This window comes from Podarcis bocagei, assembly GCF_964188305.1.
Source record: "Podarcis bocagei genome assembly, chromosome: W".
Classification (NCBI taxonomy): Eukaryota; Metazoa; Chordata; class Lepidosauria; order Squamata; family Lacertidae; genus Podarcis; species Podarcis bocagei.
The window spans coordinates 10,407,015-10,420,756 of NC_138131.1; the positions used below are offsets into that span (position 1 = coordinate 10,407,015).

General features: G+C 42.1%; 1 protein-coding gene across 1 annotated transcript; it reads left to right on the forward strand.

Moving 5' to 3' along the window:
• Positions 1–1,983: 1,983 nt before the first annotated feature.
• LOC308577837 (protein SET-like) lies at positions 1,984–11,593 on the forward strand. The gene is made up of 8 exons (XM_081178234.1): positions 1,984–2,293; positions 5,251–5,308; positions 6,243–6,385; positions 6,927–7,030; positions 7,168–7,281; positions 9,227–9,397; positions 9,503–9,643; positions 10,770–11,593. The coding sequence occupies exons 1-8, from the start codon at positions 2,221–2,223 to the stop codon at positions 10,791–10,793; spliced, it is 828 nt and encodes a 275-aa protein (XP_081034360.1). The 5' UTR covers positions 1,984–2,220; the 3' UTR covers positions 10,794–11,593.
• The last annotated feature ends 2,149 nt before the right edge of the window (positions 11,594–13,742 follow it).

The window sequence follows — 13,742 nt, forward strand, 5'->3', positions numbered from 1 at the left end:
TTATTCTTCTCTCCCTTAATTTTGACCCAAATGCTCTCACTTTGGCTTTGAGGTTCTAAATCTTGGATCTCTTCACAGGTATACACATCCCTGACATATAACGCCACTCCTCCTCCTTTCTTGTCTGGTCTGTTTCTCTGAAATAGATTGTATCCCCCCATTATTACATTCCAATCGTGGGACTTATCCCACCAGGTTTCAGTGATGCCTATTATGTCATATTTAGTTTGCTGTACCAAGAGCTCAAGCTCATCTTGTTTATTTCCCATGCTTTGCGCATTAGTGTACAGACATTGAAGTCCATTAATCATTCCCCCGTGTAGACAACATTCTAGACAACATTCAAAAAGTTAAACATTATTACCCAATGTAATGTTCCAGTGGTGACATTAACAGTGTATGTAAGGGCATTTCTGTGATTTTTGTAATGCAGCTCATGATTTTTGTCGTGCAGGCTGTGCCCCTGGACATGATGTGTGATTTGATGGTGAGTTTGGGTTGTCCCAATGCAAAAAGCATGAGGATGCATGAGGATACGTGCTTCAAAACCATGTTTTCGGGCCATGGCGTTGCCAGGAAGCCGTGGATACTGGCTTCTTGTGGTGCAGGCTGTGCCCCTGGACATGATGTGTGATTTGATGGTGATTTAGGTGTAGCCCAATGCAAAAAGTGTGAGGATCCATGAGGATCCATGCTTCAAAACCACGTTTTTGGGCAATGGAGTGACCAGGAAGCCGGGGATCTGAGTTTTCTGTGGTGAAGGCTGTGCCCCTGGGCATGATGTGTGATTTGACAGTGGGTTTGGGGTGGCCCAATGCAAAAAGCATCAGGATCCATGAGGATCCGTGCTTCAAAACCACGTTTTTGGGCCATGGTACGGCCAGGAAGCCGTGGATCCATGATTTTTGTGTTGCGTGCTGTGCCCATGGCCATGATGTTTGATCTGATGGTGACTTTGGGCTGATCTAGTGCAAAAATCATGAGGATCCATGCTTTGGAACCACGTTTTTGGGCCACGGTATGGCCAGGCAGGTGTGGATCCGAGTTTTTTGTGGTGTAGGCTGTGCCCCTGGCTATGATATGTGATTTGACGGTGTGTTTGGGTTGGCCCAATGCAAAAAGCGTGAGGATCAATGAGGATCCGTGCTTCGAAACCACGTTTTTGGGCCATGAATTTGCCAGGAAGCCGTGGATCTGTTATTTTTGTGGTGGATGCTGTGCCCATGGCCATGATGTTTGATCTGATGGTGACTTTGGGCTGATCTAGTGCCAAAATCATGAGGATCCATGTTTTTTAATCATGTTTTTGCGCCCCTGCGGCCCCACAAAATAGTGGGTGCATGATTTTTTTGATGCTGTCTACAGAGTAAGACATGGTCTACAGTATCATGGTGGTTTTATTTAATTTGAATGAAAAAATCATATGAATTCACGAGGATTCGTCTAGATCCGCCTTTTACCTTTTTCCCATTTTATTTGGTAAAGCCCAAATTACATTATTGGGAAAATTTCTTGAAAAGCGAGGGGCTGCGAGCACCAGCCTGCCCTTTAGAGCTTTTGGTAATGCGTCCGCGCAGGCGCGTGGTGTGTGTGTCCCATCCTACTTTCGCTTCTCCTCAGATAGCATATTCCCATTGAAAGCCGTAAATATTAGTTCATAGACCCACAGCCATGGCGACCAATTAGCACGCGCGGGAAGAACTCTCTAGCTACCCGATGGGAGGAGGAAGTTAAATGCTTACGCCCTTTTCGACACCTATGCAGTAACTCCATTTTCTCCTTTCCTCGATGGGCAGCTTCTGCAGCCAACGCACCCGTTTTCTTTAGGGACGCTTGTACGCTTGCGCGGCTTCTTGCGCACGCTCACACAGGAAGTAGGCGACGGGGCGGGAAAAAGGTCTACACCTCTGGTGGCCGCGGGAAAGGAGAAAGGGAGGGAAGGGGAGGGGGAGGGAGGAGAAAAAAGGTTTATTTGCGCCTGCGCAGAGCTTGCTCTTCCCTCACCAAAAGCAGGAGGCAGCTCTCGCTGTGTGGAGTTAGCTTGAGGGGCCCTCAGGTTCTGCCGCCGCCACCCCGTTTTCTCACACGCGAAGGAAGAGCCAGGAGGAGTAGGAGCAGCGGGTTGAGCTAAGCCCGGTGTGAGGTGAGGCTCCTCCGCTTGTTCAGCCTCACGTCCGTGTCTGCCTGCCTCTCTCGCTTTCCCCGCTTCTCTTTCCCAACATGTCGGCGCCGGCGGCCAAAGTCAGCCAGAAGGAGCTCAACTCCAACCACGACGGGACCGACGAAATCTCAGGTACAAAGGCCGAAAACGGGGGTTTGTGTGGAACGTGGAAATGGTGGTCGATGCCCTGCGGGCGGGAGTGAAGCGCGAGAGACATTCTGGTTCTTTTGCACCTCCGCAGCCGCCATCTTCTCCAGAAACAGCAGTGGCAGCCACCACAGGAGGCGGGAAGGGGAAGAACGCTTTGGAGCTGCGGGGGGGGGGGGCTCGCTCGTGTGGGCCGGATGTGTAGGACGCGGCGGCTACAGCCAAGCAAGGAAAAGGAGACCATGTTAAAATTCTTTTGTCTTCCACGCGGTGGACACTCGCTCGCTTGTTCTCTCTTCGTTCCTTTACTTTTCTCGCTTCTCTTGCAGCAGCGGCAGCTGCAGTAAGAGGCCTCATTTTTCGTTCCCTTTACCTCAGTCTTTTTCTCTCCACATCCTCGCGGACTCCTCGGGAACTCTGCTCCCCGGCCCCCTTTTTGCTTGCCCGCCATGATTGGCTTTTCTGCGCGGCATGGCTTCGGGTTACAGCAGCTTTTGCATTTTGGAGGGTAGTAGCGCGTTTTGGGGTTTTTTTTGGGGGGGGGGGAGGGAAGCGCCTGTGCTTCCTACATTCATGTTTTTGTATATATATGCTGGAAGCCGCCCAGAGTGGCTGGGGCAGCCAGATGGGCAGGGTACAAATAAATTACTATTATTATTATGTGGATCGCTAATTCCACCACTACCACGTGCGGCTGTGGCGTGGCTTCCTCGACTAAATCTCTTTGTAACTTTTTGCAGCGCAATCTGTTATTCTGGCTTAATCCTCTCTAACAAAATAATATAAATACACTTAGATTTCCAGTTGCTGCATCTTAAAAAAATCGGTGTTTGGTTTTTAAAGCGACTATAGTTTTCCATGTATTGGAGAGAAGCGCTCCCCCCCCCTTAAGTCGCGCTGCTTGTAGCCCCGCCCCCCCCCCTCGTTGGATGGCAGAGACCAGCCTACAAGAGAGTTCCTAGCGTCCGGCTCTGCGCACGTGTTTCCTCCGCCTTCATTTTTACCCGCCTTAAAAAATAATAATAAAACCCTGGAGGGATGAACTGCAAGGTGATTGTGCTTCGGTTGCCTTCAATTGCACGTGAGTGAGGCACGTTGTACAGTACAGATGAGTAGGTCGTGCAAAATTAAAACTTGGTCCCAAGTAAATTGTATGGAATTGCAGCCTTAGGTAGGCCATAGGTGAAGTGGGCGTGGGGGATCCTCCTAGAAAACTTTTCTGTCTAGGTTTGTGGGATCCTGCCTTCTGGGTTTTTAAATAGCTGCTTCACACTGCCTTTCTGTTATCCTAAAGCATGCTCACCTACTCAACTCTGTGTTTTATTTCATAAAAAATAGTAATCCAGGAAATCAATGTGTTCCCAAGTATGTTATATATAGTTTTTCAGTTAAGTTAAACTGGTCAGTTGTATAGTTGAACAAGCTTTTGGATCTATTTAAAGTGCCCTGAATGGTCTTAAAGCTTACTATACTGTCTTTTAGATGAGCGTGACTGGCAAGTTGAGAAATTTTAGAACAAGCAAAATATGTTCTACTGGAGCAAGAAAGCTAAAATAGTGGCAATATCTTGATCTGGAGGGATTTGGCAACAGGTTTGGGTGGCATGCTTATTTGTGTTAGGATAAAGTCAAAGTTCATAGAGGTTTTTTGAACCACATAATAAGAAGTAAGACTAAATTACTCTCCAAAATGTATAGACTCTTACTGGATTGGGAAGTGCTAGAGGAGGAGGCTAAATCTGTGACAATTCAGTGGTCTAAAGACTTTGGTTATAATATTTAGATGGCATCTTGGGAAAAGCTTTGGAAAAAGGACAAAGTTTACGGCTTGCTATACGTTAAAAGAAAACTACATGGCGATGTTATGCTGATTGTACATTATGCCAAGTAAGCTGGTGACAATGTATAAAACCAGCTCAAATCTTCGCTGGAGATGTAAAGAATCAGAGGGAACAATGTACCACATGATGTGGAAATGTAAAAAGATTAAAAAAACTGTTGGGAAACTATAATGAGCTTTAAAAAATGTTCAAATTAACTGTCATCAAAAAGCCAGAAGCCTTTTTTAGGTATTATTGCTGCAGATACACCAAAAGAATTAAGAAAGATGTATGCAACTACTGCAGTGAGAATATTAGTAGCTAGATGGTGGGCGGGAGATAAAACAACTAAATTGGAATGGCAGGTGAAGTTATTTGAATATGTAGAATTGGCAAAGATGACAGGGAAAATCAGGAATCAAACCAAGAGTTTAACAAAGAATGGGATTTATATATTTAAAAGAACATTGTTCTCAGATAAAATCTTTGAAATGTCTTGAATAACTTCTGCAACAAAATATTCTACCAAGAATATGGACAATTAACGGTAAGTTTAAAAATATGCAATTATGCAGTCAACAAAGTAATGATGGACCCATATTGAGGATGACGGAAGTCACAATATACGGAAGAATCATATTTTCTATGTAAAAATTTCTCTGTATGTGAGGTGATTTGTTTTCTTGTTTTGTGGTGGAGGGATTTAATATTTAAAATCAATAAAGATTAAAAAAATTAAAAAGTGGCAATATCAATAATGTTGAAAAATACCTTTTGAATAGACAAGAACAGCTCTTTTTACCTGTAGACTTGGGCCCAGATTTTGGATTAAAGTTTTTCAGCACAGTATTATGCTAGTTTATACTCGGGATTTTCTTTTTTTAAAAAAACACAAAAATCCTTAACTTCCTGTTTTAAGTGTGCAAAGGATTGCAGCTTAAGGAAGAAAATACTATGTTTCTTTGTTAAAATATATCCTCAGGAAAGGGGAGTTTGAGCAACTGAATACACAGTCAAAAAGCACTGCAGATTGAGAAACATTCATGTCATCCATCCACAATATGGATACTTGCATTGAATTGTGTTACTAATTGGAATTTGACTTGAGCCACTTTTTTTCCAGACAAAGAGCAACAGGAAGCAATTGAACATATTGATGAAGTACAGAATGAAATAGACAGGTAACCCAGATGGTGTTGTAGCTGTTTTTTTAGAATACACTTAAAACTACTCTACATATATTATAATAATGTAGATATTCCATAAAACAGCATTGCTTGTAACATCTGAAGTCTGTTTCATGGTTAGACACAGTTTCATCTCTTAATAAAAAGATGAAAAGGAAACTGTTCGGAGCCATAAGAAGCTTACCTTTTGGACAGAGATGTTCATAAATTATGTGAGCCACGGCTCCTTAATCAGAAATGCTGGCTATGGGTGTGCAAGGAGGAAAAAAACCATGCCTCCCCCCCCATCCCACTACCAGCAGCAACAAATGCAGCCTAGCTACTGAAACTACATAACTTTCAGCCTGTCAGCTTGATAGCATGCTTTCTTGCTTCTCTTCTGTGGATTTTACATAAGCTATAAAAGTATTTCAAAAGTGCAGGGGATTGAAAAATAAATCAATGGGAAACTAAATTGTTTTATTTTTTATTCCTTTTATGCACACCTAGTGCCAGCAATCAAACAGGCAAATTGGGCCATTGTAATGCTGAATTTTCTGAGTTAGTGAGTAAAGAATTGAGCCACAGTTAAAACAGATTTATATGTGGGAAATGCTGTGCAGTATGGTAGCATACTGTACTTTACTCTGTCAATGCCGGTCTTTGACCTGAGAATGTGTACTACTGTACAGTTAGGACTGACTTCATCACCATTCAGATATTTGGTTCTGATCTGTAAGGATAGATTTGTGTTGTGTGTTTAGTGTTGTGGCTTGTTTGAACCAAAAATACCACACTTCATTGAACACATCAACTGAAGACCCAGTTCTGTTGGTTTCAGATTAAATCTTCTAATTTAAAAAATCTTCTATTGAATTCCATGCTGCTTTGATACTTCCCTTAAACCTCAGATTTCCCACTGTGTTTGTATATTGTCTTTGCTATATAGACTGAATGAACAAGCCAGTGAGGAAATTTTGAAAGTAGAACAGAAGTACAACAAACTCCGCCAACCATTCTTTCAGAAGAGGTCAGAATTGATCGCCAAAATCCCAAATTTTTGGGTAACAACATTTGTCAACCACCCACAAGGTATGCTAAAGTCCTATATTTTCTTAAAGCTTAATTTTATAAGCTTATTTGTAATAGTTTTGTAAAGTGACTTCCAATATTCAATATCCTATTCCAACAAGACAGCCTATCAAAAAATAGCTTAGATGTACTCTTTCCCAAATGTGAAGTCTGTGATTCAAATTCCTAAATACTAGTTTTCATTTCAATTATTTGGTTGTATTGAGCAGTGTTGTTGAGTTGGCAGCAAGGCTTCTGTCAGTGGAACCTCTGAAGAAGTTGGGAAGAGTTGCTCCTGGAGGCAACCCGATTCACTTAAACTTCAGGCCTCAATAGTCTGTAAACGTAGTTCAGAAATAATTCATTAGAAATTAGGTTGTATTAGTTGATTGGTGCATATGGCCTGTAACAACGTATTATGGACATAGTTTGAAAACCCTGAAGCAAGATATATTTTGGAGAAGAGCACAACTGTAAGTTTAAAAAATAAAATGAAGTAGGGTGGTGGTGCTAAAGAATATGGAAAACAAACTTTGGATGGAAATTTTTGTAATTTTGATAGTATCTGCACTTTTGGGAGAAGAAGATGAGGAAGCTCTCCATTATTTGACCAGAGTTGAGGTGACGGAGTTCGAAGACATCAAATCAGGTTACAGAATAGATTTTGTAAGTAAAGGTGTGCTGCACCTTCCTTACCACCTATGTGGATGGCTGAGAGAACAGCCTGATAACTCCCCGAGGCCTTGCTTTGAAATCCATATGCCTTGTATTGGTAGCTACATTTTATGTTCTCTTGACTGCAGTATTTTGATGAGAATCCATATTTTGAAAACAAGATGCTCTCTAAAGAGTTTCATCTGAACGAGAGTGGGGACCCATCATCAAAATCAAGTGAAATCAAATGGAAATCTGGGAAGGTATGTAGCTGTTTGTGTTTCTTTAAATCAGTGTCTATTTTGAAACAGTGTTTCTTTTCCCTGCGTGATTCGTGATTCTAGCCACTAGTACAGGCAGTGGCTGTTCTTGGTGTGCCCAATATGTGCACAACTGCACACATGCCAAACACAGAATTGACCCCCAAAAAATCACAAAAGGAGGGGTGCAGTATGGGGCAGCCTTACATGGACCCTGCCAACAAGGAGGGGGTGGTCTGGAACATAACAGTCACACAAATCGGTTGCTGCCTGTACCATCTCCAGCTAGAATGGTTTCCTCCAGACATGGGTGCAACAAAGCATGATTGTACCTCTGTTGTGGCGTTAAGGTTGTTCTGTGTTTCAGAGCTGAAAACAATGCTAATATACCCTATTTCACATCTGGCAGCCCATGCGCCCCTCTGGTTTCAGATAGTACATGAGTAGACAAGTCTAAAAAGCTCTAGGAGGCTTAGTTCAGTCAGAATAGAGTATACACTTCCAGAGTTAATGCTAAATACATTACTTCGGTAAATGACCTACCATAGCTGCTAAAGGACCATGAAATATTTGTGTCCCAGTCTTTTTAGACTCTCCTATCCTTTCTGAAATCAAAGGGGCACATTGTTTGCCAGGTGTGAATTTTTTTTAGCTCTCCTACCCCACTAAGTGAAATTCATAAGCTACTCCTGAGATTGGTATGAGAACCTTATGAAGCAAATAATACACGTGAAGACCAATCTGTGGGTTGTAGCCAGTGTTAGTCATACTTGGAGTAGTTCCATTGAAATTAATGAGCATTCAGTGGGTCTCCTCTGAGTAGAACTTAGTTGAGTGCAACCCTTTTTATAGTGTGAAGGGAAATGGTTAATCTATAAAAGAGCATGGTATTAGTCTACTGCTGAGAGATGGAAAAAGGACAAGCATATACAACTCTTAAAAGCTAATTGCTTCAATTTATTCATCCATTTATATACATTTTTTATTCTGCTCTTCCAGGTTGCTCAGAGTAGCATATATGGTTCCTCCCTTCTGTCCTCACAACAACTTTGTGAGGCAGGTTAGACTCTGAGAACTGACTGGCCTAATGCCATCCATTCAGTTTCATGGCTGATTGAGGATTTGAGTGTTGTGTTGTAACCAGTGTGCTACACTGGTTCTGACCAGTGTGCTACACTGGTTCTGAGTAACTCTTATAAAGAGACCCGAGGAGGGTTGGATGTCAAATTTTAGTAACTCGGTTGTTTGACCTTTGCTACTTGTCTGGCCTAGAATTGTCAGAAGATTCATATTAAGAAGGGCAAATCTGGTAGGTTTATTCCTCCTCCCATCAAATATTTTAATGGAGAGAACCAATAATGCTGTGATTGGGTTGTTCACAAGGGGATGTGACCCTGTTGTAAAAGTACAGCTGATGGTCATGGGATATTCTTAATAAGAAGCTGTGCTTCCTTCAACGCTCTGGAATTCTCTACCGTGTTAATGTGTTGCATCACATCTACACAATTTAAAGTGCCCTTATACCACTTCCCCAAAGAATCTAGGGAACTATAGTTTAAGGGTGCTAAGAGTTGGGACATCCTTAACAAACTACAATTCTTAGCATTCTTCGTATGGAAGCCTTGACTGCTGAAGTGGTATGAGTGCTTTAAGTGTGTGCTGTGGAAGAAGTGACCTTTGTAGAACTACTTCAAAATGGCCAGATTGTTTGTTATGTCTCAGGTGCATAGTCTTTGTTTTTCCAAATGGCCACTTTTTTCTGAAATTGATGGGGATATCAAAATCAGTTTGATGTTCCTTATCACACAATCCTATTCAGTAAGTGGCTTGGTAGTCTCTGAATAAAGATGACAAATAGCAGTCACATAAGTTAAAGTGAATGCTTTTTTGATGGAAAAACTCATTTTCAAAAGAAAGTTATGATTTCTCTGTGTGGGTTTTGTTAAAGGATCTGACAAAGCGTTCAAGTCAGACACAGAACAAGGCCAGCAGAAAGAGGCAGCATGAAGAACCTGAGAGTTTCTTCACTTGGTTCACTGACCATTCTGATGCTGGTGCTGATGAACTAGGAGAGGTCATTAAAGATGACATCTGGCCGAACCCATTACAGTACTACTTGGTAAGGGTCTTCTAATGAGTTTACACCATGCTTGTAGCAGGGTGTTTATGGCTGGTTTAAGACAAATAAGCTAACAGTAGCATATATTGTTGTTCTTTGAATAAGGTTCCTGATATGGATGATGAAGAAGGTGAAGGAGAGGAAGATGATGATGATGAGGAAGAAGGAGGCTTGGAGGACATTGATGAGGAAGGTGACGAAGATGAGGGTGAAGATGATGAAGATGATGACGAGGGAGAAGGAGAGGTTGGAATGATTGATATTTTCCATTTAGCAATGGCTTGTTAATAGAATTGTAGAATTAGAAAGGACCCTGAGGATCATCTAGTCTAACCCCCTCCATTTCAGGAATGTGCAGCTGTCCCATACAGGGATAAAACCTGCATCCTTGGTGATATCAGTACCACTTTCTGACCAACTTACCTTGTAAGTTGCAACTTTGCCAGGTTTGAGTTGAGATTCATTCGGCCCCATGATTTCTTAAGCTTGTGTGACTCATATTCTGAATACATGTATTGAGTTCAATAAGGGCGTGTTCATGGTAACTTTATGAATGTCAAATATTATAAGCACTTGAAGGATTTTTACTAGTTTACCTGATATTTGTGGCACAAGAATTGACTGGAAACTTTTCCCTACCTGTTGTGTGGAGACAATAGTTCCTTGCTATGGGCTACCTAACAGCTAGCAACTTCAGGTGTGGTTAAGGGCAAAGTGGCAGTGGTGTGTGCATGTTCTGCCTGGTGTCAGGCAACTTTGTTATCATCTCTGCATGCATCTAATCTTTGTGTGCCATAATTTTGAGCGACTTGGGTTAAGTAGCTGTGTAATTCAGAGGATCTCTTGGTGTGGAAGAGCAGTGTTTTAAAAGTATAGGAGGTTTGCTCAGAAGTGTGCCCAGCTGTGTTTCTTTGTTTATATTTAATTATGAATTAGATTTATATTCCACCCTTCATCATAAGATTACATGGTAAAAACAATCAGTACTTTTTTTCTAAAAAAATGTTTAGGGGTACTCTCATTTTCCTACTCATATTGAAATACTGCCGCTCAATGAGGCCAAATCCAGATTCAGAAAATGTTTAGGAGTATGCGTACCCCCAGAAAAAAAACCACTGAAAACAAGTAAATGAATAAAACAAAGTAAGTAAAAACAGAACCGCAAAAAAATTAATTGTGAGAGTCCCTTTAGCAAGCATTGTAAATGAATAGCAACCTTGCCTTGTGATGTCTAGGTAGAGCAGAAAGGAGGATTGTAGAGCCTCTCCTGGAAAAGCAACAACATAGTGATTAATAAGGAGAGAATGGGTGGTATGATGTTTGTATTAATGTGATGATTACTTAGCGATGTGTAAATTTTGTATTTCAACAGGAAGATGAAGGAGAAGATGACTGAACACTGACAGATTCCAACCACCACCCCTCTTTCCAGTCCTAGAAGCAAGTTGCTATTTCTCCCTGCCCCCTCCTTTTCGTTGCCTTGTTCTCCTGAGGTCTCCCCCCCCCCTTCACTATGGTTCACAAATAAATTTTGGAGAAAATATCAAGCGACATACCGTGGAAATGAAACCTCTACCTTCTACCCTTTTTTATTATTCCTGTTTTGAAGCAAAAACAAAAGAACTGTTAATGGAATCAACACACCGTGCTTTGTGGGGAAGAAAAGAAGCCTTCTGCTCCCTTCATTCTGCTGGAAACTGAAGAGTGCTAGGCCCCTGTGTAGTAGTGCATAGAATCTAGCTTTTTCCTCCTTTCTCTGTATATTGGGCTCAGAGATTACACTATCTCTCTATGTGAATATGGACAGTTAGCATTTGCCAACATGTATCTGTCGTCTACTTTTTTTTATTCTTTTAGCTTTTTCATTTTTTAAAAACGGAGTTATAGACAAGGCGGCAAGCAGGGTTGGGTTTCAGATGTTAGGGTGGGTTAAATGGGCATTTTGACAAAACAAGGCTCATTTGGCATGCTCGTTTGCGTGTTAAAAAGATGAGTTAAAAAACAAAATCTCCTAATTACAGTTGAGCCCTGCCACTTGATGGAGAATCAACAGAACCTGTAGGATCTTATGTTGAATTTACATTCTCTGTTATACTTTTGTTCTTCGTTTTGTTTTTTGTTTGACTGGGAAAAGGAAGGCTTAAATGTTAAAAAGTGTACAAGTTGCTTTGTTACAATAAAACTTAACGTGTACACGAGGAGGCTTATATTCTTCACTGGGTGGGACCCCTTGGTTTCTCAACATGTAAGTTCAAAATCTTTTGGCCTAATAAATATGTTCCAAGGAAGAAAACTGCAAAAAACCAGTTGTGCATTAAAAATGAAAACAAGCCCCTCAAGCAGACTTACACTTTCATGGGTTAAGGTTGGAGCAGAGGCGTAGCAAGGTCAGGTGGTACCCAGTGCAGCATTTTGTCACCCCCCCTTGAAATTATTAAAAGAAGGAAAAATAAGATACAGTTGCAAGTGTTATTTTCTGGTTTGTTTACTTAACATTGTGAGCATAAGCACTTAAAGCCTTTTTTTTCTAACTTTGTTCTCTGCAAATTTTGAAATCACATCAAAAATCAATTCCATTCGCCATTATGGTGCTGGAGAAGACTCTTGAGAGTCCCATGGACTGCAAGAAAATCAAACCTATCCGTTCTGAAGGAAATCAGCCCTGAGTGCTCACTGGAAGGACAGATCGTGAAGCTGAGGCTCCAATACTTTGGCCACCTCATGAGAAGAGAAGACTCCCTTGAAAAGACCCTGATGTTGGGAAAGATTGAGGGCACAAGAAGAAGGGGAAGACAGAGGATGAGATGGTTAGACAGTGTTCTCGAAGCTACAAACATGAGCCTGACCAAATTGCGGGAGGCAGTGGAAGACAGAAGTGCCTGGCGTGCTCTGGTCCATGGGGTCACAAAGAGTCGGACACGACTAAGTAACAACTTTGTTTTCAATTGACAAGATGGCTAAGCCAGAGAGCTGAGCTTGACTCATAGTGGACCTAAGATAACTCTTGATTGACCATTTTAGCCTTACATCAACATCCTTGTGAGGTATCTTAAACTGAGAGTGAGTGGCCTGCCCATTTCTTGGCTGAATGGGGATTTGACTTCTGATCTATTGGGTCCTAGCCCATCACTCTTTAAGCACTACTGGACCATACTTTTGTTTAGCCGTAGGCTCCTAGAGTGAGCTCCACCCAAGCTACAGTGTAATGGCTGTAAAATGGAACCAAGTGCGCTTGCATGTAGCATGCAGTAGAAAACTCAAGGCAGGGATGATGCAGCCTATTGTGGCTCTTACCTGAAGAGCACACCTGCCTGAAACATGCATTTCCAAAACCCATCCCAGTCTTAGATTTCTCAGTGTGCACTTTGCAAAACCCTGAAACCTAGCTTTCACTCATCCTAACTGTTGCCATTGGCTGTCTCTCTAAGAAGCCGGCAGAACCCAAGCCAAGAAAGGAGGGATAGGGAAGGGGGGCACTGATTTTTATTAAGTGTAGGCTGCTGTTATGTATTCCCATGTCTCTTGAAAACACATAATTGAAGGGGGAGGAAATTAATGGACTCTTGTGGGGTTTCTGGCAGAGGCAAGTGTTGGGGGCTATCTGTCCAGATAAGAGTTGCAATTAATTTCCTTGCATAAGCTGGGTTTTTTGTTTTGTTTTTTTAATGCTGCTAATCATGGAGGCCACTTGGTCCTCCAGTGACAATGCTAGATCCAAGAGCACTCTGATTACAAACCTGATCCCTTTAGGCCAGGGTAGTGTAACCTGCTCCAGAATAGGTTGAACACTAGGAGGCTGGACAAGACAAACCACCAACAAATTTCCTTTTTGTCAGGATTATTGACTATCACAGGGTAGGCCAAAGCTGAGTGAGCAGGGTGGATTTCATTTAAATCAAATTGATAATAATCACTATTTAAATCACTAGTTAGTAAGAGACTATTTGAATCACTTTTTTACAGAAAGACTCATTCTTGCTGGTATAATCTTAATTTTTACAACCAGATGAAGGTATCATTTTTGGAATAATAAATGCTACCTTCACGCAGGGAAGACTGGGGGCAAAGGGGAGGCCAGCCTGCCAAGCACCCAGGGTGGCACTGCACTGCTCCTCCCAGCGCCATGCATGAGCAAAACAGGACTGCCGCTGGTGCCATTGTCCCGCGTGCTCCGCTTTCAGGGGCAGCAGGGGCTTCTTGGAGGGGGATCAGGGCCTGAAGGGGATGTGTGGGACAGGCAGCGTCCTCTGCCTTGGCAGGCCGCCCATACAGAAACTTTTCTAAACCAGAATCGTGGCAACTAGCATGCCAGAAATGACTAATGCAAGTTATTTGAAGGAGGCAG